This window comes from Hippopotamus amphibius, chromosome 16 (assembly GCF_030028045.1).
Source record: "Hippopotamus amphibius kiboko isolate mHipAmp2 chromosome 16, mHipAmp2.hap2, whole genome shotgun sequence".
NCBI lineage: Eukaryota > Metazoa > Chordata > Mammalia > Artiodactyla > Hippopotamidae > Hippopotamus > Hippopotamus amphibius.
Window position 1 is genome coordinate 58,300,052 of NC_080201.1, and position 23,264 is coordinate 58,323,315.

A 23,264-nucleotide genomic window follows, 5' to 3' on the forward strand; every position below is an offset into this window, starting at 1 on the left:
GAAATTAAAAATAGAAGCACCATATGCTCCAGCAATGCCACTTCTGGGTATATATCCAAAGGAAATGAAATCAACATCTTGAAGAGATACCTTTTCACTCATGTTCATTGTAGCATTATTCACAATAGCCAAGATATGGAAGCAAATGTCCTTCAACAGATGAATGGATCAAGAAAATGTTATATATCCCTAACCCTAACCTTAAAATATATATCACAATGGAATATTATTCATCCATAAAAAAGAAAATTCTGCCATTCGGGACAACATGGGTGAAACTTTGGGGGAGCCAGGGCGGGGGATGGGGAGGAAGGGGGACATTATGCTAAGTGAAATTAGCCAGAGAGAGAAAGAAAAATACTGGTATCATTTAGTATGTAGAATCTTTTTTAAAAAAAATTCTTTAAGGCCGATTTCATAGAAACAGATTGTAGAATGGTGATTGCCAGGGGCTGGGGAGTGGGGAAAATGGGGAGACATAGGTCTAAGGGTATAAACATTCACTTATAAGAGAAATAAGTTCTGATCAGAGGATCTAGTGTATAGCATGGCGACTATAGTTAATGATACAGTTTTGTGTGCTGGAAAGTTGCTGAGAGTAGGCCTTAAGTGTTCCCAGCACACACACTGAGTTTGCTATGTGAGATGATGAATTTGTTAATTATCTTGAGCCAGGTAATCACTCCACTATATATATATAGTATAATGTATGTACATATATACATATAAAATCATCATTCTGTACACTTTAAATATGTGCAATTATACTTGTCAGTTATTCCTCAATAAAGTTGGGGGGGGAGTAAAGCCCAGAATCAAAAATCAGAATACTATTAATATGAATTGATTTTTATGACATTAATAAGAAAATTAATTACATTTGGAGCCTTTTTTAAAAAAGTGGATGCGATCACTCAGAAGAGACAGAAGGTACTGGGTTTCTAAGAAGGTCTGGTTTTCCAGGGCCTGGGTGGATGTCAAGGTGGTAGGAACATCCATGATGTTAAAAATCCATGAGGCATTTGGGACTTCACAAAAGTGAGGAGACTGCTTGGCATCAGGTGAGACTTCAGAGGCTGCTAGCTGCACAGCTCAGGCCTAGAGACCTCAGGTACTGCCAACCTGGACCTAACAGCCGAGCTCCTGGGCTCAATCCTGACTAGCGTGGAGCCTGCCCTTCTCGGGGCCTCACTGCAGAAGCAGGAAGTACTGCCCGAGGCTCAGCTTCCGCTCTGGGTGTTTTGGTACTGCCAAGTCACCCCCTAACACTGGGGACCTTCCCACTTGGGACCTGCAGCACTTTCACTTCCCCCAGGTGCCCAACCCCTGGCCCAGCACATGGGAGCACCTTGGTCTACACTTGTTGCCAAGAACAGGATGCAGGCTCTGCGAGAGGGGCAATGATGGGAAGGTGGGGATGGGGGTAGTTAAACAGGAAAGAAGGACAGGCATGCATCTAAGTAGCCAGAAACCAGAGAGGGAGAGGATAGAGACCTAGCAGTGGGGAGAGGACAGAGACCCAGAGATAAAGAGAGGGATAAAGATCCAGAGAGAAAAGAACAGAGACCCAGAGAGAGGACGAGAGACTGGGAGGGCTGGCTGGGAAGTGGGAACAGAGATGAATGCAGAGATGGCAGAGCTTCGCAGGCAGTGAGGTCAGAGTGTCTGTGAGGTCGGCTGCTGTCCAGGGCCAGCCTGGGGTCCTGGTGCCCAGAGGAGATGGTTGCAAGTAGATCAGGATTCCCTGTGGGTCCCGCAGCCTGAGCCATGGAGACCTGGGAGGAACTGCCTGGTGTGTCCTTGGTGCCCACCAATTCCAAGGCCCCTCAGGTACTGGTGTGTGCATCCCAGGGGGCAGGTGAGGGAGAGGCGGATGGAGACACAGACGAAAGTCACTTCGCATGCAGAGGGAGGGGGTGGGGTTCCACCCCTGGAACTTCCTCTTTCTCTGAGTTCTTCCTTTCTCTTCTCTCTCAGCCTCTCCCTAGCTCTCTCTCTCACGGTCTTTCTTTCTGCCTGTCTCCCTACTGCCACCACCCCTTCATCCTGTCCCTCCCACTGGTCTCTCACACCTCTAGGAGAAGATGTCAGCCCAGGACAGCTGCCTCAGCTTCATCAAGTACCTCCTCTTCGTTTTCAACCTCTTCTTCTTCGTAAGTTGCCTCCCGGCTCCCCAGCTCAGGGCCCCAGTCCCTGCTGCAGCCGCCCAATCTTATATCCTCCCTTTGCCCACCGGCCTTGCCCACCGGCCAGACTCTCCTCTCCTCTCCCCAGGTCCTAGGCAGCCTTATTTTTTGCTTCGGTATCTGGATACTCATCGACAAAACCAGCTTCGTGTCTTTTCTGGGTAAGGGGGCTGGGGCAGTCCGGGTGGGCCTTCCTGGAGCAGACGTGAACTGAGCTCCCCTCCAAGGGACCTCCTGTGGTCTCCCTTGTCCCAGGGAGCCCCATGGTGCCCAACTCCCTGGTCTGATCTTGGGTTCTGCTCCACCACTTCCTACTGCCACAACTCTCTGAGCCTTAGCTTCTTCCTCTGGCAAATGAGTTGTGCATACCAATAATAATGATAATAATAATGGCCACTTCTCAGACACTTCCTAGGTGTCAGATCTTGGACAGATGCTCATCGGATTCTCCCACAAATCTTCCCTCTCTTGAGGTTCAGAGAGGGGAAGTCACTTACTGGATGTCACATAGCAAGGAAGTAGAACAGATTAACACTCATAATAATTGTAGGAAAATAACAATGGGGTAATAGTCAAAATTCTAATAGCTCATATTTCATGGATGTTTGCCCTTTGTAGAGGACCAGATTGAACACATGCTTCTCATGTGTTCCTCAAAACAACTCTAGGAAATAGATAGCATTATTCCCTAGGTCTCAGGGAGGTTTAGATGGCTGATCCAATGTCACAGAACAAGCGATGGGTCTGAAACTAGTGGGGTGAGGAGGAGCTGAAGGAGGAGAGAGAGACTGAGAACAATAGGGAAAGACAGACCCGGGAAGAAAGAGGGACAGAGATCCAGAAAGAAGGGAACAGAAATCCAAAGAGACAGAAGGACAGAGACCCAGAGAAAAGTGGAGAGAATCCCAGAAGAAGAGGGACAGAGAGATTCAGGGGGGACAGAGACAGAGACTCAGAGAAAAGGATGCCAGGAGCCCAGGAAGAGGCCCCCCAGCTCACTGTTCCCCACTTGGGTGGTGTGTGGGTGTGGAATGGGGCTGCCTGGAGCTGTGCACATGGAGCCCAATGTCACTGCCTCTCACCTCCCCCAGGCTTGTCCTTCATGCCCTTGCAGATCTGGTCTAAGGCCCTGGCCATCTCAGGAGTCCTCACCATGGGCCTTGCCCTCCTGGGCTGTGTGGGGGCCCTGAAGGAGTTCCGCTGCCTCCTGGGCCTGGTAAGTGCCCCTCCCCCCCATCCCTAGAATCAGTCACATCATGCCCTCAAATAGAGCCCTGGCAGCCCCTTCATCCTGGAGAGGGGTTCAGCCTGACCTCTCCACTCTGCCCCTCCCCAGTATTTTGGGACACTGCTGCTCCTGTTTGCCACACAGATCACCCTGGGAATCCTCATCTCCACTCAGAAGGTCCAGGTGAGCTCGCCTTCTCCCCCGCTCAGCTAGTGAGTGGGCATGTGAGGGGTGGAAAGAGACAGAAATAAAGGCAGACGCGGGCTGACATAGACAAAGAGAAATAACAGAGAGAGAAAAAACAGACACACAGAAAGAGAGAGACAAATACAGAGACTGGCAGACACAGATAAGGAGCTAGAGACAGGGAGGGTCAGAAAAAGATTCATGAACATAGACAAAGGAAGAGAGACACAGATTCAAAGGGAAACAGAAAAAGAAAAAACACTCAGATTAACAGAAGGCTCCAAGAAAGAGGCAGAAACCTTTCGCGGGAGATAGTGGAGAAACGGAAAGAAAGACAGTAGAAACAGGCAGAGAGAGAGATTTTGAGGGACAGAGACATAGCTAGCCATTCAGTGGAAAACCAAGGCCAACATGAAGATGCTCAGGGACCACCTGAGGCTGAGATAGCCATGTAGCGGCTGGAGAGAGTTGGGGCAGATGGCGGAGGAGAGGCAGGTGGGGGTTCAGCCTCACTCTCGGCCTGTCAGCTGGAGCGGAAAGTGAAGGACGTAGTGCTGAAGACGATCCAAACCTACCGCTCCCACCCGGAGGAGACGGCGGCGGAGGAGAGCTGGGACTACGTGCAGTTTCAGGTGCGGGAGGCCCCCACCCACCAGAATCCCTCCCTCTAGCTCTGGGATTCTGATGTGGCTCTGCACTCCTCCTGGAGGAGACTTGGCGCCGACGCGACCCGAGCCCCCAGCTCTAGGACCTAATGTAACCCCACCCACGTACACCACCTCCTGCCGTGGTAACATCGCCCAGTTCCCACATCTCCCAGCCCGTGCACTAGCTCCGCCCCCTGCCTCGAAAAGACTCAGCCCTCAGCCCCAAGGCCCTAGCTTGTCCCCACTCTCTGCCCAGTAGTGACTCTGGTTCCCAAGGGACCCGGCCCAAGTGAGACTCCATTCCGTGGTCACTCACACGGCCCCGCCCTCCCATCCCATCCTCCCATCCCTCTCAGCCTACCTGAGGCTAAATTGTTTTGCCTACCCAGTCGTCAGTCCACAGCACGATTTTGCAGCTCCTCCCCCAGCCCCATGACCTCCGCCCCCGTGACTCGCCTCTCCCAACCTCATGTTCCCCTAATGTCCCGTGGTCCTGCCGTGACCCGAGCACAGCTCACAGTCCCCCACCCTGCACCCATCACTTAGCCCTCTACTCCCCAATATGACTTCATACCCATCACCCAGTCCCCCGATCCCCCAAAGCATCTTGCATCCCTCCAGCCCCTGTTCCTCTGACTCTTGTCCCTCTCCTAGCTGCACTGCTGCGGCTGGAACTCTCCTCAGGACTGGTTCCGTATCCCCAGCCTGAGAAGCAACGAATCGGAAGGACACCGCGTGCCCTGCTCCTGCTTTAACTCATCCGCGACCAACGACTCCGCAATTTTCGATAAAATCTCCTTCCCCCAGTTCAGCCGGCTCGGAACGCTGGCGCCACCCCGGCACTATGCAGACATTTGCGTGGTCCCAGCGAACAGCTACATCTACCGCGAGGTTGGGAGGATTTGGAGCGCAGGACTTGGAGGGGTTGACAGGGTGGGGCTACGAGAAAGGGCGATACTACAAGAGGGAAAGAGCTCCTTACAAGGGGCGGGGTCTTTGAAGGGCGGGGCCTAAAGAAAAGGTCTTGGCGAAAGGGCAGGATGTGGAACGCTGATACCTGGGGAGGGAGATGGCTTGGACCTGCCGAAGGGGAGAGATTAGAAAGTTAGTCTGGTAAGTAGTCTGGTAACTAGAGAACTAGAACTTGAACTAGGCAAGTGGGGCGGTACCTTAAAGAGGGGTTAAGGCTGGGCTGAGAACAGTGGGCCCGGGCTTGAGGGCAAATCCCAAAAAGAACCCTATCTATAACCTCTCCCTTATATCCCAGGGCTGCGAACGGAGTCTCCAGAACTGGTTGCACAACAACCTCATCTCTATAGTGGGCATTTGTCTCGGCGTGGCTCTACTTGAGGTAATCTGGTCCCGCCCCCACTCGCGATTGGCCTAGGTATCCCCGCCCCAAATAGCACGTCCAACCAGTATCTGGGAAAGGCGCATGCGTGTTAGAGCGTCAGCCAATCCAGGCCCTTCTGCGGCTCCACCTGGGACGAGGGAGGAGACCTAGCCTCTTTGAGCCCTGATTGGCTGCGCGGAGGGAGCAGGCGTTGCCGCCCTTCTTTGCGAGGCTCCCATTGGTCCTCCTTGGCATACCAGCCTCCTGCTATTGGCCGCAATATCCCTCCCCTTTCCCGGCAGGTGAGTGTGGCGGGGCTGAGCCTGCTGCTACCACGCAGCGTGCTCCACCAGGAACCCCAGCCGCAGGTGCCAGGTGCCTACTATTCGAGCCCCGGGCCCGGCCCGAGCACTGACGGCGGTGGCGGGCGCTTTGGTGTGCTGAGCAGCAGCGGGCGTAGCGGCAGCCTGTGGGGTGGCTGGGGCATGGCGGGTGCCTGCCCCAACTGGGGGGACAAGGCCCCGCAGGGCAAGCTGCCCATGGCTCTGGGTCCCTGGCCACTTTGGGATCAAGACGAGGAACAACCTGAGACCGGGAGTGCAGCCGCGGAGATGGAGGCCGAGATGGAATTAGAGGCCGAGACGGAGGGGGAGATAGATGAGCCTCCGGAATAAAGGACTCTGGGCTTTCTCTGGGTCACGCTCCTTCTCAGACTCTAGACCTATGCTAGACGCAGCTGGATTCCCCCTACCCCACACCCTATTCCTCTTTCCTGCTTCAACTCTGCTCCCACCCCTCCCCGGCCAGACCATATCTTTGGTGTCCTGCCCATGACCTCGAGCCCTTTTACCCTTAATTCCGCCACATTCTCCAAACTCCCGTCCCAGACCGAGTCTTTCACAACCAGGCCCGGTTCTTCCTCTGGCCCCGCCCTTTTATCTACTCCCTTCTCCACACCTCCCATGACGTAGCCCCGCCCAACTAGCGGGCCCTCATTTTCTTCCCCTGGCCCCACCCCCTAGGTTTTTACCTTGGGGACCCCCGACTCTCCCCGGCGCCCCCTTGACCCCTCTGACCGCGTCTTCTTTCTTGTAGCTCAGCTTCATGACGCTCTCCATATTCCTGTGCAGAAACCTGGACCACTTCTACGATCGGATATCTCGGTACCGCTAGGCCCCGCCCTTCCCGAAGCCCCGCCCCGACCGCCTCAAGTGCCCTGGACATTTAGTTCCCTGTCGCCTGTAAATACTTGTTTAATCCCCAGTTGTCCCCAGCCATTGAGCCCTCATTACCCTCGGGGACCCAGGTGTCTGCCTGCCCCGCTGCTGTCACCTCTCCCGTGGGACCCAGGGTTTCCGGCCACCAGCTTCCTGTCCCTAAACACTTCATTTCCTTGCCTCATCTGTCGGCCTACCACCTCCCACTAGATTATTTTTAGCCCAAACCCCAAATAAATCCCCTGCGTTTTGGTAAAATAGCTTTATCCTCTGTCAAAACACAAACCAACACACTTTGGGGGAGGGGAGGAGAGAGAGGCAACACAGTCTAGCCCCACGGCTCATTTAGAAGAGGGCATGAGATTAAAAAGCCTCACCCCACTGCTTGCCCAGCTGAGAAAAAGTCACAACCCTAACACCCACTTATAAATATCTCATTATATTAAAAAAAAAAAATTCCAGGGCCCACCTGGCTCTGCTCCTGCACAAAAAGGGTTAACCTTCAATATTCCATATCAGGGTTCCAGGATGGGGGTGGTAAGGAGAGGCAGATTGGGAAGAAGGGGGCGCTGAAAAACAGAGAGGGACAAGCCAATGTGTAACTGGGGCCCTCCAAAACATCCAGAACAGAGAAGGGGGAGGGTGCCTGTCAGAGACAGAAACCAGTGCTGTCCCAGGGGTTATCTCACTCCTGTCCCCAGTGTCTAATGCTCTGGAGTGATCTGTCCTTTCAGACACCCCTGTGAGGTCCCAATATCAGGATCCATCCTTTCCTCTCAGTCCCAGCCCATTTAACTCACCACCCAGCTTTTAAGGTCCTAACAGGGAGCAGCCCCCTCCCCAAGTAAGAAGCATGAGGAAAGCTGGAGGTCCTTCCTGGGAGGAGGGTATTCCAGGGGTGAGCCACTTCTGGGATCCCCCTTCAGTCCCTGACCAGGCGGTAAATGTGGTGCTGGGCCCCCCGCTCGCTGGTGGAGACCTCGAAGACGTAGGCGGTACAGAGCAGCAGTTCCTGGGTGTCTCTGTTTGTCACCACCTGCCAAGGAGGCCAGGAGAAGGGGTTTATGCTTGGAAGGGAGGGCAGGGAACACTGTGCCCTCCCCAAGGAATCATGGGATACCCAAGAAAAGGGTCCCTACCATGTCATGTTCCCCCAGGTAGACAGGATGCCCAACATGCTAGGTTCTAGGTCTGAGGGTCAGCAGGGAGGGGCCTCACATCAGATCAAGGGGGGTCCCCACCACATCACAGTCCCCAGACTTAAAGGAGATTCTACCATACATATCATGTTCTCTGGGCTAGGGGGTTAGGTTCCCTGTGAAGGGGGTCCCCTAAGCTGAAGATCCTCTGTGGGGTATCCTCCAGGTCAGTTTCCCTTTTATGAGAATGCTGTGGAATCCCCACCGTATCAGTTCCCTGGGTAAAGGGGTCCCCTAAGCTAAGGGTCAAGTGTGAGGTCCCCACTGTGTCAGTTTCCCAGATGAAAGGTCCCCAGGCTGAAGGTCTGCTGTGGGCACTCCCATATCAGGGTAGGGACCGGCATATTACCTGGAGGATGGTGAAGTTCTCCAGGACACTGTTCATCATATAGCGCTCAGGCAGCTGCCGCAGTTTGTGCAGGAAATTCACCAGGTATTCACACATGGGTGAGCGCAGCAGGCGATACACGAACCTCCCATCCTCCAGCTGGGCACGCTCCGTCTATACCAGGGGATGGGGAGTGGGTAGGACAGTGACTCAGAGACACAGGGGTCACCCCAGGAACTGAGCCCCACTCCATGCCACCTCTCAGATGCTACACCCATTCACCACCACCATCTTCCCTCCATTGCCCCATCCGCAATGACCAAAGATGGGACCCTGAACCCTTGGGTACCCAGCTTAGGATCACTGAGCCTGTGACCAGGGACCCCTCCAGCCTCTCAAAGCTGTGCTCTGAACCCTCAAAACCCACCAGGCCCTCAAACCTTCCAAAGACCCTCCACGAGATCTCCAAAGTCTATATGACCTCTGTACTTGAGACCCCCTCAAGCCCTCTGCAGCCCCTAAGTGTGACCCTTGAACCTCCTTGCCCTGCAGACTCCTCCACATCCACAAGAACCTTTTGAATCTTAGTGACTGTAAACATCTGTACCACAAAATATCTTTAAACCCTCAAAGTGACCCCTACACATCACTTTGGAACTCCAGATTAGCTCTCAGCCCATGCATTAAAGAGGCTAGGACGCCCCCCACCCACCACAGAGACTCCCAAAGGCCTGAGCTGTTGTGGCTCCTCGTCCATTTAGTCTGCACCCCCAAAGTGGCAGGTGGCTGGGCACTCACCCGCCCAGAGCTCCACCCCTCCAGCCTCACCTCCACCTTCTCCACCACCTGCTTGCCAAAGGAGCAGACCTTGGAGGAACAGGTGAGGGTCATGTGCTCCAGGCTCTCATACTGGCTGCTCACTCCATAGAAGCCACCACTGCTGCCGCCGGCCCCCACCTCCTCGCCACTCGGGCCCCAGTTCAGGTCGGCCTGGGAGATGGGGAGGCACAGGTAAACTGGAGGGGATGTCCCTTATAAAGGGTGGGGATTCTTCTGCTCCACAGCCTGGTGTTGCCCATTGCCCTGCAGTTGCCCATCTCTCTTCCACAATATTCAAAGTCCCCACCTCTCCATGGGCCAGTTTCTGGAGAAGACCCACCCTTCCTCCCCTTACTGTTAAAGATGTCTGGATCCCTCAATGGTCCTGACCCTCTCTCCCCGGTAACTTCCCCACCAAAGAGGCCCTGGAATTCAACTTTTTCTCCTGAAACCCCCAAGTCAGGAGTTCAGCCCCTTCCAAGGGCCTGGCTGCTAAGGAGGCAGCTATTCCCTAGCAACCAGAGGCTCTCCCCCAGGGCCCTTCATGACCCTGGTTGCTAAGACAAGTGGCTACTCCCTAGCAAAGGGACCTAGTGAGGTCTAGGGAAGGGAAGCCTGACTCCTCTCTAGAAAACTCTTCCAGGCCCTTTCAGCCAATTCTCAGATGTCAAATCCCTTCATGACCCCAGTGGCCAATTGGCAGACAGTCCATTAGGCCAAGTAGAGCCTAAGACCCCATCACACCTTTGGTCTGAGCCCCTTGATCACCTTCCTAGGAGGCACACATCTTTTCCTTTTCCTCCCTGTAGTTGCTAACTTGGTCAGGTCATTCTCCAGGGTGGTTTAGTCCTCTCCTCAGAGGCCTGACTCCATCCATCACCCTGGCAACAGGGCCTTGTGAAGCCAAACAAAACAGAAGGCCTTCCCAGCCACTCCCCTGCAGCCCTTTACATACTGGGCTTCTGAAGTGTTGCCCTCCAGACCTGGGACCTTGTGAGGCCTGTCTTAAGCCCTAACAATGTCTAAAACTTCAGCAGCACATCCTCAGAGCCATCTCAGGCCTCCACATCACATACCAGAATGCTTTATAACCACGGTAGCTATGGGCTTTCCTTCTCAGAGACTACGTAGATCCCTCCACAGCCCTAGTTACCACAAGAGTTAGCACCTCCTAAACATTCACTATTTATTGCGAATGTATCAGTCATCGTACTGGACACCAAAACCAAATAAGCCTAAGAACCCCTCTTATTCACAATTAAATACCTGGCTTAGTATATATTAAGTGCTCAATAAATGATTGCTAAATAAATAGAGGACTTTACCAAGCCACTCCCCAGCTCCTTCAATCACTTTTTCAGGGCCAGACATTCTTAACAACAGGATCTGGTGGAACCCAGCAAAGCCTTTTCCCTTCTTTAAAGACCAAATACTCCAGGATTCATTTGCTAAGGGGAAGGGGCCATTCCTTAGCAATGAGGCCTGCTATGATCAGGTGGGACATAGGGAAGTCTGAAATGTCACCAGCCAATCCCCTGGGCCATATCAGTCACATGACTGGGTGTGGCAAAGTCTAGTGGGATCTGGGGAGGCTAGAAGTCCCCACACCCGCACTGGTCCCATCCGTCCCACCCTGTGGGCAGAACTCCTTGGTGTTCCTTGTTGCTAAGGGGGCTGAGACTCTGAGCCCTGAGGACTGGTAAAGCTTAGGCTGACCTGGTAGGTCCTGAGACTATTTCCCTTAGAGGCCTTAGCTGAGAGGCCACATGATTTATGAGCACTTTTGTTTTTGGTGGTGGAACTCACCCAGAACTTGACCAGGAAGAAGGCATGGGGGGGGCCACGATCATAGAGCTCCCGCAGACCGCCCTTTTTCTCAGGGAATTTGTCATAGATCTGCCGGACATCCACACTCTCAAGGGGAGGTGCTCCAGGGCTGGGGCAGTGCTGGCTGATGTGTACAAACAGGTGCCTCTGGTACTGAGGAGGGACAGCCATGGATGAGGAGTGGGAGACGGGCTGGACCCTCAGCCCTCACTGCCCAAGCCCACCCCCCACCCCATCACCATTGCCACAGCTCCTGCTCGCTGTCCCACTGGGCCCAGCTCTCAGGCACTGTCTCCACTCCCTGCTGCCCCTTTACTCACACAGTACCTCAGTCCCCAAGCCCTGTCCTTACTGCCCAATTCTCTGCACTGTCCTGCTCTCCATCCCCACAGCCCTGTCCCCTCCCACCCTCACCCCAGCCTTCTCCCTGGCCTCCCAGCCTCCAGTCTCTCCTCTCCAGTTCATCACTCACATGCCTCCAGAGCTGACCCTAGCCCTCCTCTGCTCATAGTCCTCCCATGGCTCCCCAGTGCTCCAAGGACAAAGCCCACATCCCCTCAACCTGGCCCTGTACTGAATAGGTGTTCATGGACAGATGGACGGACGGATGGATAGATGGATGGGAATCTACCCAGCCCAAATCAGGACTTCCTGTCTGTTCCTGTTCTTATCACTCCTGTCCATAGCCTGAAAATATTCCTCCTCTCTTCCAATACAAATCCTCCTTCCATCTTTCCAGGCCCAAGTCCATCCAAATCTGCCTCTTCCTGGAAGCCTCCCTTGATCTGTATCTCTCTGCCCTACATTTTCTATGGTTCCCCATCACCCTCTAGACAAACTCTGGGTCCCTCACTCAGCTTGGCAATGCCAGCTCCTCCAGAACCAGCACCTCCCCACCTATCTGCAGCCTCACCAGCTCCCACCATATTCAATGATTTGTTTCCCTGAAAACTTCATGCTGTTTCTATCTCTGTGTCTCAAACATCCAGTTCTGCACATGGCAAACTCCTATATAACCCTCAAAGCCCAACTCAAGTCTTGTCATCTCCAGGAAATCTTCACTCACTCCCCAGGTATAATTACTCCTCTGTACACCCACAGAAATGTGAGCGTCCCCTATCCCAGCACATACTTGTTATTCAACAGACATCTATCGAGCAACCTACTGTATGCAGGCACTATTCTTGGTCCCAGGGCTACAAGGCAAAGTCCCTGACCTCATGGACCTATTGACAGAGACAGAAAAATTTTTAAATCATTCCGTGGATAGTATAACCTTCAGAGGGTGATGTACGATATGAAAAAATAAAGCACAGTAAAGGGATCAAGAGTGATGGTAGCCGGCTTTTTCCATAAAGTGGTTTGGGAAAGCCAATCTGAGAAGATAGTCAAGCAAAGGCCTGAATGAATGGAGGGAGAGAATGGAGATATCCAGGAAAAGCAGATTCAGGTGCAAAGGCCCTGAACCTGGAGTGGGGCTGGCATGTTTGAGAAAGGGCATGGAGGCCAGTGTGCCCAGAGCAGAGTAAACACAAGTGAGAAGGCAGTAGGTAAGATCAGGACAGGAATGAAGGTAAGATCACCCAGAGCCTTTGTAGGCAACTGAAAGGACTGTAGCTTTTGCTACAAATGAGATGGGAGGGTTTTAACCTGATCTGACTTGGGTTTTACCACAACCACAATATACAGCAACTAGTGTTGAGGTCGCTGTGGCAGAGACTGCTGGATTCACAAACCCCAGTTCCTCGTCACACAGCGAAACTACACTTCCCAGGCTCCTCTGCAGTTAGGTGTGACCATGTGACTACATTCTGGCCAATGGGATGTGAGCAGCCCTGATCATTGCCACTTCTAAGCCAGACTCATAAAACCTGCACAGTTCTTGACTCTCTCCCTTTCACCATCTGCCAGCCAGATGCAGAGCATCCAGCAGCATCTTCTGAAGCCCTAGAAAATGGCAGAGCCACAAAATGGAAGAAGGTTGGATTCCCCAAATCACTGTGTGGTACGCTCCTGCCCACCAGCCACATTGAAATGTTAATGAGTGAGAAACTTCTCTGATGTTCAGTCCCTGAGGCTTGGGGGTTATTTCTTCTAACAGTCAGTCCACTCTGACTAATACGGCATTTGTCTTCATCCTAGGCCAGGAAAGCTTGCACCTAAAAACAGATTTTCTTCTCCAGGTTCCCATTATCTACCACAAAGCCTGCCACACAGTAGGTGCTCCAAAATGTTTACTGAATGAATAAACGAGGTCCTGGGGGATTTCTCTGGCCTTCCCAACACATGACCCCAACCCTCCCATTTCTTTATCCTAGTACTCAAAGTGTAGTCCCTGGACTAGCAGCATCAACATCACCTGGGAGCTTACTAGAAAGGCAAATTCTCAGATCCTACACCAGACCAACTGAATCTGAAATTCTAGGGATGGGCCTAGCAATCTGTGTTTTAACAAACCCTCCATGCATAAATTTGAGAACCACTGCTTTATGCTTTCCCTTCTTATAACACTGTTTGTTTCAAACCCAACCCCGCCCCCCCCCCCCCCCCCCCCGGGACTATCCCAAAATTTCACTCACAGAGTCAGCTGCATCCGGTGGTTCCACAAAGGCCGAGAACTCCACCAACTGCAACCGAGCAGTGCCCAGAGCCCGCGCCTGCCAGGCGGGGGGTGATGGGGCTGGTGGGGGCAAAGCAGGAGGTGAGAGGGCTTGGGGGGGCTCGTACCCTAGAGAGAGAAGAAAAAACAATAAAAGTTGCTAACATTTATTAAATATATCAAGCACTATTCTCTCTTGCCTGCCTCCACTTAGAAGCTGAAAAAGCTAAATACTCACTTTCCCCGCCTCCCTTGCAGCTAGAGGTGGCCATGTGACACAGTCCTGGCCAATGAGACGTTAGGGGAAATCTGCTGGGGGGCTTCTGGGAAGGAGTTTCTTCCTGAATGAAAAAGACAGAACTTTGGGAGGAGAAAGCTTTTGGCTCTGGCCAAGTCCTACTTGGGATGTGATGCCTGGAGTCACAACAGCCATCTTGGGATAATAAGACAGAGGCCAAAGAGACCTATAGAGATGCCAGTCCTGGTATTGCTGAGCTGCTAAGCCAGCACAGGAGCAGCCCACCTCCAGACTTTTTGTTATGTGGAATCATTAAAGCCTTTACTATTTAAGGCACAATTAATTTGGATATTTTGCAACTTGCAGCCAAAAGCATTCCCAATTGATGAATCTGTGGAACCTGAGTTCTCTTTCACCAATGTGAGCTCTTAGGACCACATCAGCATGGACTTCTGGAAGTCATCTTTGCTACCAGGTGGAAAGAGCCTGTCTGGGAATGAAGCCACCACAGAGAAAAGTAGAACCAAGCAAGTCCTGATGCTACCATTTGAGCCCCTGGATCTAGCCATGCCTAAAGCCATAACTCCTGAAATATCAGTTACCTAAACCAATAAATCCTTCTTTCCTTCCTTCCTTCCTTCCTTCCTTCCTTCCTTGCTTTCTTTCTTTCTCTCTTTCTTTCTTTTTTTTTTTTGTCTTCAAGTTTGATTTGGGTTTCTGTTACTGGCAGCTGAAAGAATCTTGATTGATGTATCAATGTCCCCAATGTCCTTTAGTTTAGCAACTGACAGAACATAAAGCCAGTAGATCTGGCTAGAGGCCAGGCTCTTAACCACTATAAATTCTGTGACTCGTCTTTCCATACCCTCACAGGCCCTGCCTCAGAGCTGGACCTCAGTAAGAATGTATTCCCTGATTAATGGAGTGTTGAAGGAAAGGCAGTAGGGGCTGAGAAGAGAGAGGGGAAAACAAGGGAGGGTGGAGAACAGGCTCTTACCTGGGAGGTCAGTAGATGGAGGAGTCAGTGACAAGGAGAATGGTGTCTGCGAGAATGGCTTCACACTGAAGGAGAAAGGAAGCTAGGGGTCAGCAAGAAGGAAAGATGCTAATTGTACCAGCTAACATTTACTGAGGGGCCATGGCAAAGCAGAACCCATGAGAGCACATTGTGGGTACCAATTCATTGAAGCCTCACAACCTATGAGGTAGGTGTGATTACTGCTCTTCTTGTTTTGCATAGGAGGAAACTGAGACACACAAGGGTCAACTGGCCTGCCCAAAATCACACAGCTGGCATGGCAGAGCCTGAGTTCGAAACCAGATCAGTCCCAACCACAAAGCCTGTGGTCTGGAGGGCATTTTGGTACCTCTCACAAATGGCAGAAAGAGAACATAAATGGGGTCTCAAGAGGTGGGGAGAAAACAGAAAAAATAGGAAACTTGGAGAAAGAGGAGGCTGAAAGAGGGTGGAGAGAAAATGACCAGTGGGACATCAGGCCTAAGTTCAGGGTAGGTGGGCAGCACAACAGAAAGCAATGCTTGGACTTCCCTGGTGGCACACTGGTTAAGAATCCACCTGCCAATGCAAGGGACACAGGTTTGAGCCCTGGTCCAGGAAGATCCCACATGCCACAGAGCAACTAAGCCTGTGGCCGCAACTACTGAGCCCAAGTGCTGCAACTGCTGAATCCCATGCTCCTGGAGCCTATGCTCCACAACAGAAGAAGCCACACAATGAGAAGCCCGCACACCCCAATGAAGACCCAACCCAACACAGCCAATAATAAATAAATAAATAAATAAAAACCTAAAAAAAAACATTAAAAAAATAAATAAATAAAATAAAGCAGTGCTGTCCAATTCACAATAGGGAAACATGGAAATAACCTAAGTGTCCATCAACAGATGAATGGATAAAGAGGATATGGCATGTGTGTGTGTGTGTACACACACACACACACACACACACACACACACACACACACACAATGGAATACTACTCAGCCATAAAAAAGAATGAAATAATGCCATTTGCAGCAACATGGATGGACCTGGAGATTATCATACTAAGTGAAGTAAGTCAGACAGAGAAAGACAAATACCATATGCCACAAATGAGCATGTCTACAAAACAGAAACAGACTCACAGACATAGAGAACAGACTTGTGGTTGCTGAGGGGGAGGTGGGTGCCGAAGAGATGGATTGGAAGTTTAGGGTTACTAGATACAAACTATTATATATAGAATGGATAAGCAAAAATTTCTACTGTATAGCACAAGGATCTATATTCAATATCCTGTGATAAACCATAATGGAAAAGAATATGGAAAAGAATGTGTGTGTGTATGTGTGTGTGCATAAAACTGAATTGCTTTGCTGTACAGAAGAAATTAACACAACATTGTAAATCAACTATACTTCAATAAAATAAATTTGTAAAAAATAAAATAAAGCGGTGCTGTCCAATAGAACTTTCAGCGATGATGGAAATGTTCTGTATCTGTGCCATGTGCCGTTCAATTCAGTAGCCACTGGCCACATGTGGCTACTGAGACTATGACCTGTGACTACTATGAATGAATGTGGCTAGGGTATTTGAGGAACTGAATTCTTTTTCTGGTTGTTGTTGTTTTTTTTTTTCTGGCCACACCGTGCGGTTTACAGGATCTTCCCAACCAGGGGTTGAAACCAGTCCACAGCAGTGAAAGCGCCGAGTCCTAACCACTGTACCGCCAGGGAATTCCCAAGGAAGTGAGTTCTTATTTAATTTTAATTTACTTAAATTTCAATAACCACATGTGGCTAGTGACTGCAGTATCCGACAGCAAGGCACTAGAAGTCAATAACCTATAGGTAGGCCAGGAGATGATGGTGAGGAGATTGAGATGTCAGAGATCAGGCAGAGGTCAAGTGTCAAAAGACCAGGATCAGAAAGACACAAACTCCATGGGCATTTAGACCCCAACTCCCGGAAACGTTAACTTAGTACTTGCCATCCTAGTTCTGAAATCTAAACTCCAGTACCCTACCCACTTACTCATTAGGGCCACTGCTCAAATGCCACCTCCTCAAAGAGACCTTCCATGACCCCTGCCTAAATAGAGGACATACACCCCGCTTTGTTTCCCACATTTATTGTTTTCTTATTAATGCTTATTTATTTATTACATGTTTATTGTCTGTCTCCTCCCCTCTCCAAGTATATAAGCTCCATGAAGGCAGGAACTCTAACTTGTTCAATGCTGTGCCTCCAATCCAAGCAGAGTACCAGGCACTTAAGAGGTGCTCAATAAACATTTGACTGACCGGCCAATGGCTTAATACTTCTCTTGGTTTCTGGAACTCCCGAAACTTTCGCACCTCAGGGCCTTAGCATGTGCTGTTTTCTCTGCCTAAAATATTTTCAACCCATTATATACCTGGCTAAGTCCTACTCAGCCTTCAATGTTACCTCCTCAGAGAAACCCCCAGAACTCTCTCCCTCATCCCAGAACCTGTTGCAGTTCTTTACACCATGGCACACACTTTAATTTAGTGTTTATGTAGGTGATGATTTAAGGAGCATTCGTCACCCCCATTTGACTCTCAGCTCCATAAAAGGTGGGACCCTGGTGCCCCGTGTGATGCTTGCTGAACCACCCCTCCTTCCAGCCCAACCTCCTCCCCTGCAAACCTGTGGTTCCTTCGGCCCTCAGGGACTAGTTCGGACCCTTTCCCGTGTCTCCATCCAGCAACACGTTCCCAGGGAACGTTCTTCTCTCCCAGCCTGGATCCCACAGCCTGTCACTGTGCTCTTTCTCTGGCAACACTCTCAATGCTCCTGCCTCCCCATCCTGAGGCCACACTGCCCTACCAACACCCACCCAGCCTGGATCCAGTGCCACCTCTCCGGGCTAAAAACTCCATTTCCCATGAGCCTCTGGGGCCCACTTCTAATCTAGGCTTGAAGCATATTCTGTCACCCTCAGGGCTCTCTCAGAGCTGCAAAGCAGCCCATTTCCTTCCTTCTGACTCTGAGAGAAGACAAAGAATCCCGCTCTACCTCAGGCCCAAGAACCACCTTTATGGGGTGAGAATAAGGCTTTGTCATGAGCCTCTGGGGCTCCACGCATCCCTCTGGACCTACAGAGGTTCCCAAAACTTTGGACCTACAACTGCCTTTCCATGAGCCTCTGCGGCCCAGACAATCTCTCTGGGAGGCCATTATCCCCAGGGGCATCCTACAGGCCCTTCATATTCATCAGATCCCATGCTGAGCTTATTTCCTCCTCAAACCCGCTCCTCTCCCAGGCTGCACATTTCTGGATGGCCCCTCCAACCCCAGTCACCAGCCAGATCCCAAGCACTGTCCTTGCCTCCTCCCTCCTTCTCAGCCCATCAGGCCCCAGCCCCATCCCTCCTCCTCCTGCCTCTCTGCCCCATCCCCTCCTCCTCCTGCCTCTCTGCCCCGTCCCCTCCTCACTACCCCAGCTCAGACCTAGTTCTCTTCTCTGGACTATTACCCCAGTCTCCTCCCTGGGATTCAAGTGCAGATAGCCTGACTCCAGAATCTATGTTCACAAGGGAGTTAGGAGCTGGAAGGTGGGATGAGAAAGGTCTGGAAGGGGGAGGGGTGGGGGGTGGGGAGCAGGTGCTGAGCCAGAATAGAAAGTACTTACTCTGGAACATTCCAGGGGGGCCCAGAACCCCCCGACCAAAACTGGAAAAGCTCTGGGGCCTGAAGAAACAAAGAAGCGGGGTCAATCAATTTCCTGTTGAAACTGCACCCCCATCCCTCCAGCCCTGAGCCCCACAACCCCCAACCCAGGCCACCTGAGGACCGGCGGGACCCAGTTTGGCCTGCAGGGAAGGTGCTGAGATGAGCTGGGCCGAGGACATGGTGGCCATGGTCTGAAAAGCTTTGTCCTTGGAAACCTGGTCCTGGGGGAAAAGTTGGAGGTCCATGTTAGTGGGAAGTCCTAGTGGACACAGGAAGGGTGGGACGGCGACAGGGCAGGGCGAGCCTGGGGAGATGCAGAGTTGGGGAGTCAAGGCAAAGGGTTGAGGGAGGGTCCAAATCCCTCTCACTACAGCCCCCTGCCCCTCCTGGCTCCTCAGGAATGTCTGGGAAAGGGAGGGAGGATGGGCAGGGGGACTTACCACATTCAGGGCCTGCCCATGGGGGTGGGGGAGGGTGCCAAAGGAGGAAAGAAAACATGACTTAGGAGATGAGGCCTGGACTGTCCCCTTCACCTTCCTGCCCTCCCAATCCCTACAGCCCAGCCACCCTGAGCTGAGCAGCGGAGGAAGGGATGAATATGGAACAGAGAGTAGGGAAGGCCAGGCCTAGAGGGGAAAAGAGGTTCCCACGCCCAGAATAAAAGACAGCAATAAGGGTTTCTAGGCTCAGAAAGAGCCGGAAGTGGAGGTTTCCGAATACGCAGGCAACAGGAAATGAGACTTTTAGACCCAGAGGGAAGAGACAGTGAAGATTTCCTGGCCCAGGCAGGAGAGAGGGGAGACAGTGAGGTCCAGAAAAGACCAAAGACTGGAAGTGAAGGTTTTCAGACTTGAAGAAAAAGGAAGGAGAGGCTTTTGGGTACAAAAAGAACAGGCAGTGGGAAGTTGTTGTATAACAAAGGGAGTCCAACTCGAGGATGGAAGATGCCTTAGAGGACTGGGGCGGGGAGGGTGGGGGGGACTTGAGGGGGGGGAGTCAAGGAAGGGAGGGAACACGGGGATATGTGTATAAAAACAGATGATTGAACCTGGTGTACCCCCAAAAAAATAAAAAATAAAAAATAAAAAAAAGAACAGGAAGTGTGGTCCCCAAGTCCTAAGGAAGAGGCAGAAAAGACCCCAAACTCAGAGGATTAGAAAGTGAGGGTCTCAGTCCAAGAGGGAACAGGAAATCCAGAGGATGCAAAACAGAAAAGGGATATGAACATCTCCGAAAGGAAATGAAGGTTTCTGGGCACAGAAAGTGCAGGCAGGCCATGTGGGAAGATGAACCAGAAAGAGACAAAGAGGAGATTCTCACACAAGAGAGAAAAGGCAATGAGGACACCAGGGAGTGGAGGGGAGGGGAGGAGAGGGAGAGTGAAGACAGCAGTAGTCAGAGGAGAGGCCCAATGCCCCATCCTTCTTGCCTGTTCTAAGCCAAATCACGGTCCCCCTCTCTCTATGATACTCTTCCTACCCAGGGTCTCTATTCACCCCTTTGCTGGGCCACTAACCTCCCCACCTTGGGTCTCTGCTCCCCAGCTCTGTCTACCTCTCTGTGTGACTCTGTCCCCACCCCTGGGTCTCTGTCCCCCACCCCGTGTCTCTCCCTCTTTCTCTGGATCTTTGTTGCCCTCTCTCTCTGGGTCTCTGTCCCCTCCACCCAAGTCTCTGTCCTCCTCTGTCTGGGTCCCTGTCCTCCTCTCTCTGGGTCTCTATCCCCCTCTCTCAGGGTCTGTGCCTCCCTTGCAGGGTGTCTGCCACGATCCCTTGACCTCTACCTTGAGCTTGGACTGGATTTCCCTCGATTTCCTTCGGGCCAAAACCTGGATGTGACTAGAGACCTGAAGGGAGTGAAAAAGAAGCAGATTCAGGCCACAGACACTCACTCCTTGCATCCCCTACCCCTTCCCTCCCTCAAGGTGCCCCACGGAGCTGCTGAAACACAAAAGATGTCAAATATACAGAAAGGTTCATTTGTCTCGGAGCAGAAGAACACAGATGTGTCCATAAAGGCTACTCTTCTCTCACTTACACTACTGATCATCCCAGACCCAGCAAATCCGGGTCTTATTTTCCTTCCCCATCCTTTTCTCTTTGGCTCTTCTGATCTGTCTTACCCTCTGGTTCTCATGCAACTGCTAGGAGAACTATACCAAAATAGGCATAGTTAGAGCATACTAACAGAGGTGCCAAGAACAGAGACAAAAGCACATGAACAAGCCCCTCCTCTAACGTGAATCTGCCGGCAGGATGACCCTGAGAAGACAAGCCCACGCCAAACAGAAGCCCACAAGGCAGTCCTGAGACCTGTTTGCGAGTTCGAGTCTTCCCCGTTCTCAGCTTGATGTAGCGGGCAATCAGCTCATTCCGACCTGAAAAGTCAAAGATGGAACAGAGTCAGACCTTCAGCAGAACTTCCCAACACAGAGGACACCAGGGAAGGAGAGAGAAGCAACATTTCCCAGAGGCTCACAGCAAGTCAGGGGCTATAAGGGAGAGGAGTTATGACTGCAGGCTTTGGAGCCAGGCTGCCTGGGTTCAAATCCCAGTTCCGCCACACACTGGTTCTGTGTGGACTCAGGCGAATCACTTAGCCTTGTTGGTCTTGGTTTCCTCATCTGTGCAAACGGTGATGCTAGCTCTTACCTGAGTCATTGTGAGGATACATTGAGCTTTTATGTGACGTGTTTAGAGCTCCACCAATGTTGCTTAATATTTTTATTAACCAGTGGGGGCTAAGGCAAAAGAGGGCTGGACTCACCATACATCTTGCCTTCATCAGACAGGATGATTTTCCGTCGGCCACAGGGTGGGTAGATGGCCAGGGCCTCCTGGAAGCTCTGCTCGATGTCTGGACTCCAGACACCTTCTGCATCTGGGCCCCCGTCTCCCCCCGCCCCCTCACTGCCGCCGGTGCCCTCCTCGCTTCCTTCCTCACTTCCTGTCCAGCCGCTGCCATCGTCCAGGGGGGCCCCAGCCCGGGGTTCCCCCATCTGGGCCTGGAGGAACACAGAGTTCAGCAAGGTTCCCCTGACCCGCCCAGAGGGACCTCAGAGCGGGGTGGGCTAGGAGTCCAGACTGCTGGGTCTGAGGGAGGAGGCTGGAGGACCCCTGGATCTGAGGGAGGAGAGGGTTTGGGGGCCTGGACTCCTGGGTCTCAGAAAGGAGGGGGCTGGAGGCCGAACTCCTGTATCTGAGGGAAGCAGGAAACTGGAGGCCTGGACTCCTGGGTCCTGGAGGAGAAACAGCTGGATTTATGGGGAAGCTTAGGGTCAGAGCATGCTCGTCCGTGTTCTCGGGGGAGCCTAGATTGTGATGAAATCTTGAAGATCCCAGAGTAATGACCAGGGTCCAGGAGGGCTGAAACTTTCGGTGTGGATTACTGGTTTAAAGAAGACAGGAGTCAGGGCCTAGTTGCAGGGAAGGGGGATGTGGGTGAGATCTTCTCAGTCCCACCCCAAGAACAGGTGCCAGGATGCGAGCAGCAGCTGCTAGAAAAGGAGGGGCACAGGCCCTAGTGAGGCTGCGGGGAGATCTAGAGCGAGGAGGACAGAGACTCAGAGACTGAGAGAGAGAGAGAAGGACAGAGTCCCAAAGAGAGGGAACAGAGACCCAGTGTCGGGGGACAGAGACCCAGAGGGAAGGGGACCAGAGATCCAGAGAGAGGGGGACAGAGACCCAGAGGAAGTGGGACAGAAACTCAGGGCAGAAACTCAATCCAAGACCAGGAAAGATCCACAGAACCACAGACTGGGGGGCAGGGGCGCCCTGCCATCAGGAGAGACAGAACAAAGGGCCCAGGCGTCCCCTCCCCCAGTTTCCCACAACCCCCATCAGGGGAGGGGCTGGCCAGCGAGGGAGCCTCCCCTCTGGCCCCGGCCCCGCCCCTTTCCTCCCCTCCCCCCACTGCGCCGTGGGCTCGGATCCAACTCAAGTTCCCAGTGACTTTCCGGAGGCCGGGAACAGGGGAAAAGTTTTTCCAATACAGTCAGATCCCGCCTCCCTGGCGGCTCCGCGTCTTCCACAGCGTTCCCAGGACCCCAGAGTCCAGGCCCCCATCCCCCTCCTCCCTCGGACCCCGGAGCGCCGGCCCAGACAAAGACCCCAGGCCGAGCCCAGTGGCGCTGAGGCATTCAGGACCCCCGTAGGCCAAAATCACAGCCCAGCTCTCCCCCATGTGGCCAGACAAAGGGACGGAGGAGCCGAGTCAGAAGGATCCCCCCTAATTTCCCGCCCCAGGCCCCAAACCTCCAAAGAGACAAGACCTAAGATCCAGAAAGCACCGTAGCCCCCCTTCTGCCACCCAGGAGGCCTCCTTTCTCCATGAGGAGGACCAGGAGCCCACAATCACACACACAAACCAATTCGGTCAGAAACAAGTGTGGGGCCCTTTCTCACTTGAAATCAACACCTCCTCAGACACTCACCCCCCCACCCCCCGCAGTCCGCAGCCCTCACCCACGCCCAGGCACACACTCCCAATCTCAGACCCATCAACAGACACCCTAACTCCGGGGAAAGTTCCCAACTCCACACTTAGACTCGGTCACAAGTGCAAACTCGGAGCCCCGGGCAAAAAGAGGGCGGCAAGCAATTCAGAGACGGTCCCACAAACACCTCAACTCATAAGGCATAACTTCCCACCCGAACTCACACACCCCAAAGCAGGATCCCCGACTCCCGCCGGCGCCTTCCTACCTACCTCCCGGCCTGGGGCTGGGGAGCCGCGGGCGGGCGGGGCGCTGCGAGGG

General features: G+C 52.5%; 2 protein-coding genes across 7 annotated transcripts; one reads left to right on the forward strand and one right to left on the reverse strand.

Annotated features, from left to right (window-relative positions):
* The first annotated feature begins 1,954 nt into the window (after positions 1 to 1,954).
* Positions 1,955 to 7,055, forward strand: CD37 (CD37 molecule). 2 transcript variants are annotated; one of them, XM_057712665.1, is made up of 8 exons: positions 1,955 to 2,153; positions 2,275 to 2,347; positions 3,278 to 3,402; positions 3,523 to 3,597; positions 4,128 to 4,232; positions 4,902 to 5,138; positions 5,515 to 5,598; positions 6,676 to 7,055. In XM_057712665.1, the coding sequence occupies exons 1-8, from the start codon at positions 2,085 to 2,087 to the stop codon at positions 6,751 to 6,753; spliced, it is 846 nt and encodes a 281-aa protein (XP_057568648.1). In that variant the 5' UTR covers positions 1,955 to 2,084; the 3' UTR covers positions 6,754 to 7,055. The 2 variants fall into 2 exon arrangements, with proteins under 2 accessions (XP_057568648.1, XP_057568647.1); XM_057712664.1 differs by lacking the exon at positions 6,676 to 7,055 and adding an exon at positions 5,883 to 6,454 and having other exon boundaries at positions 1,963 to 2,153.
* TEAD2 (TEA domain transcription factor 2) lies at positions 7,045 to 23,264 on the reverse strand. 5 transcript variants are annotated; one of them, XM_057712661.1, is made up of 13 exons: positions 23,216 to 23,264; positions 21,275 to 21,512; positions 20,821 to 20,885; positions 20,292 to 20,354; positions 18,949 to 18,960; positions 18,622 to 18,729; positions 18,468 to 18,526; positions 14,805 to 14,869; positions 13,550 to 13,698; positions 10,950 to 11,123; positions 9,192 to 9,314; positions 8,346 to 8,498; positions 7,045 to 7,833 (listed from the first exon to the last, which is right to left on the reverse strand). In XM_057712661.1, exons 2-13 carry the CDS (start codon positions 21,504 to 21,506, stop codon positions 7,720 to 7,722), a joined length of 1,317 nt encoding a protein of 438 aa, XP_057568644.1. In that variant the 5' UTR covers positions 21,507 to 21,512; positions 23,216 to 23,264; the 3' UTR covers positions 7,045 to 7,719. The 5 variants fall into 5 exon arrangements, with proteins under 5 accessions (XP_057568644.1, XP_057568642.1, XP_057568641.1 ...); XM_057712659.1 differs by having other exon boundaries at positions 9,153 to 9,314; XM_057712658.1 differs by lacking the exon at positions 23,216 to 23,264 and adding an exon at positions 23,172 to 23,189 and having other exon boundaries at positions 9,153 to 9,314.

Excerpts from the sequence above, each read along its gene's own strand:
- TEAD2 (XM_057712659.1), bottom strand. The coding sequence starts at position 21,506 with ATGGGGGAACCCCGGGCTGGGGCCCCCCTGGACGATGGCAGCGGCTGG. Across the intron at positions 13,699-14,804 it reads TCCATCTACTGACCTCCCAG|GGTACGAGCCCCCCCAAGCC; the intron begins GTAAGAGCCTGT and ends TTCTCTCTCTAG. Across the intron at positions 11,124-13,549 it reads CACCGGATGCAGCTGACTCT|TACCAGAGGCACCTGTTTGT; the intron begins GTGAGTGAAATT and ends GTCCCTCCTCAG.
- CD37 (XM_057712664.1), top strand. The coding sequence starts at position 2,085 with ATGTCAGCCCAGGACAGCTGCCTCAGCTTCATCAAGTACCTCCTCTTC. Across the intron at positions 3,598-4,127 it reads TCTCCACTCAGAAGGTCCAG|CTGGAGCGGAAAGTGAAGGA; the intron begins GTGAGCTCGCCT and ends TCGGCCTGTCAG. Across the intron at positions 5,599-5,882 it reads TCGGCGTGGCTCTACTTGAG|GTGAGTGTGGCGGGGCTGAG; the intron begins GTAATCTGGTCC and ends CTTTCCCGGCAG.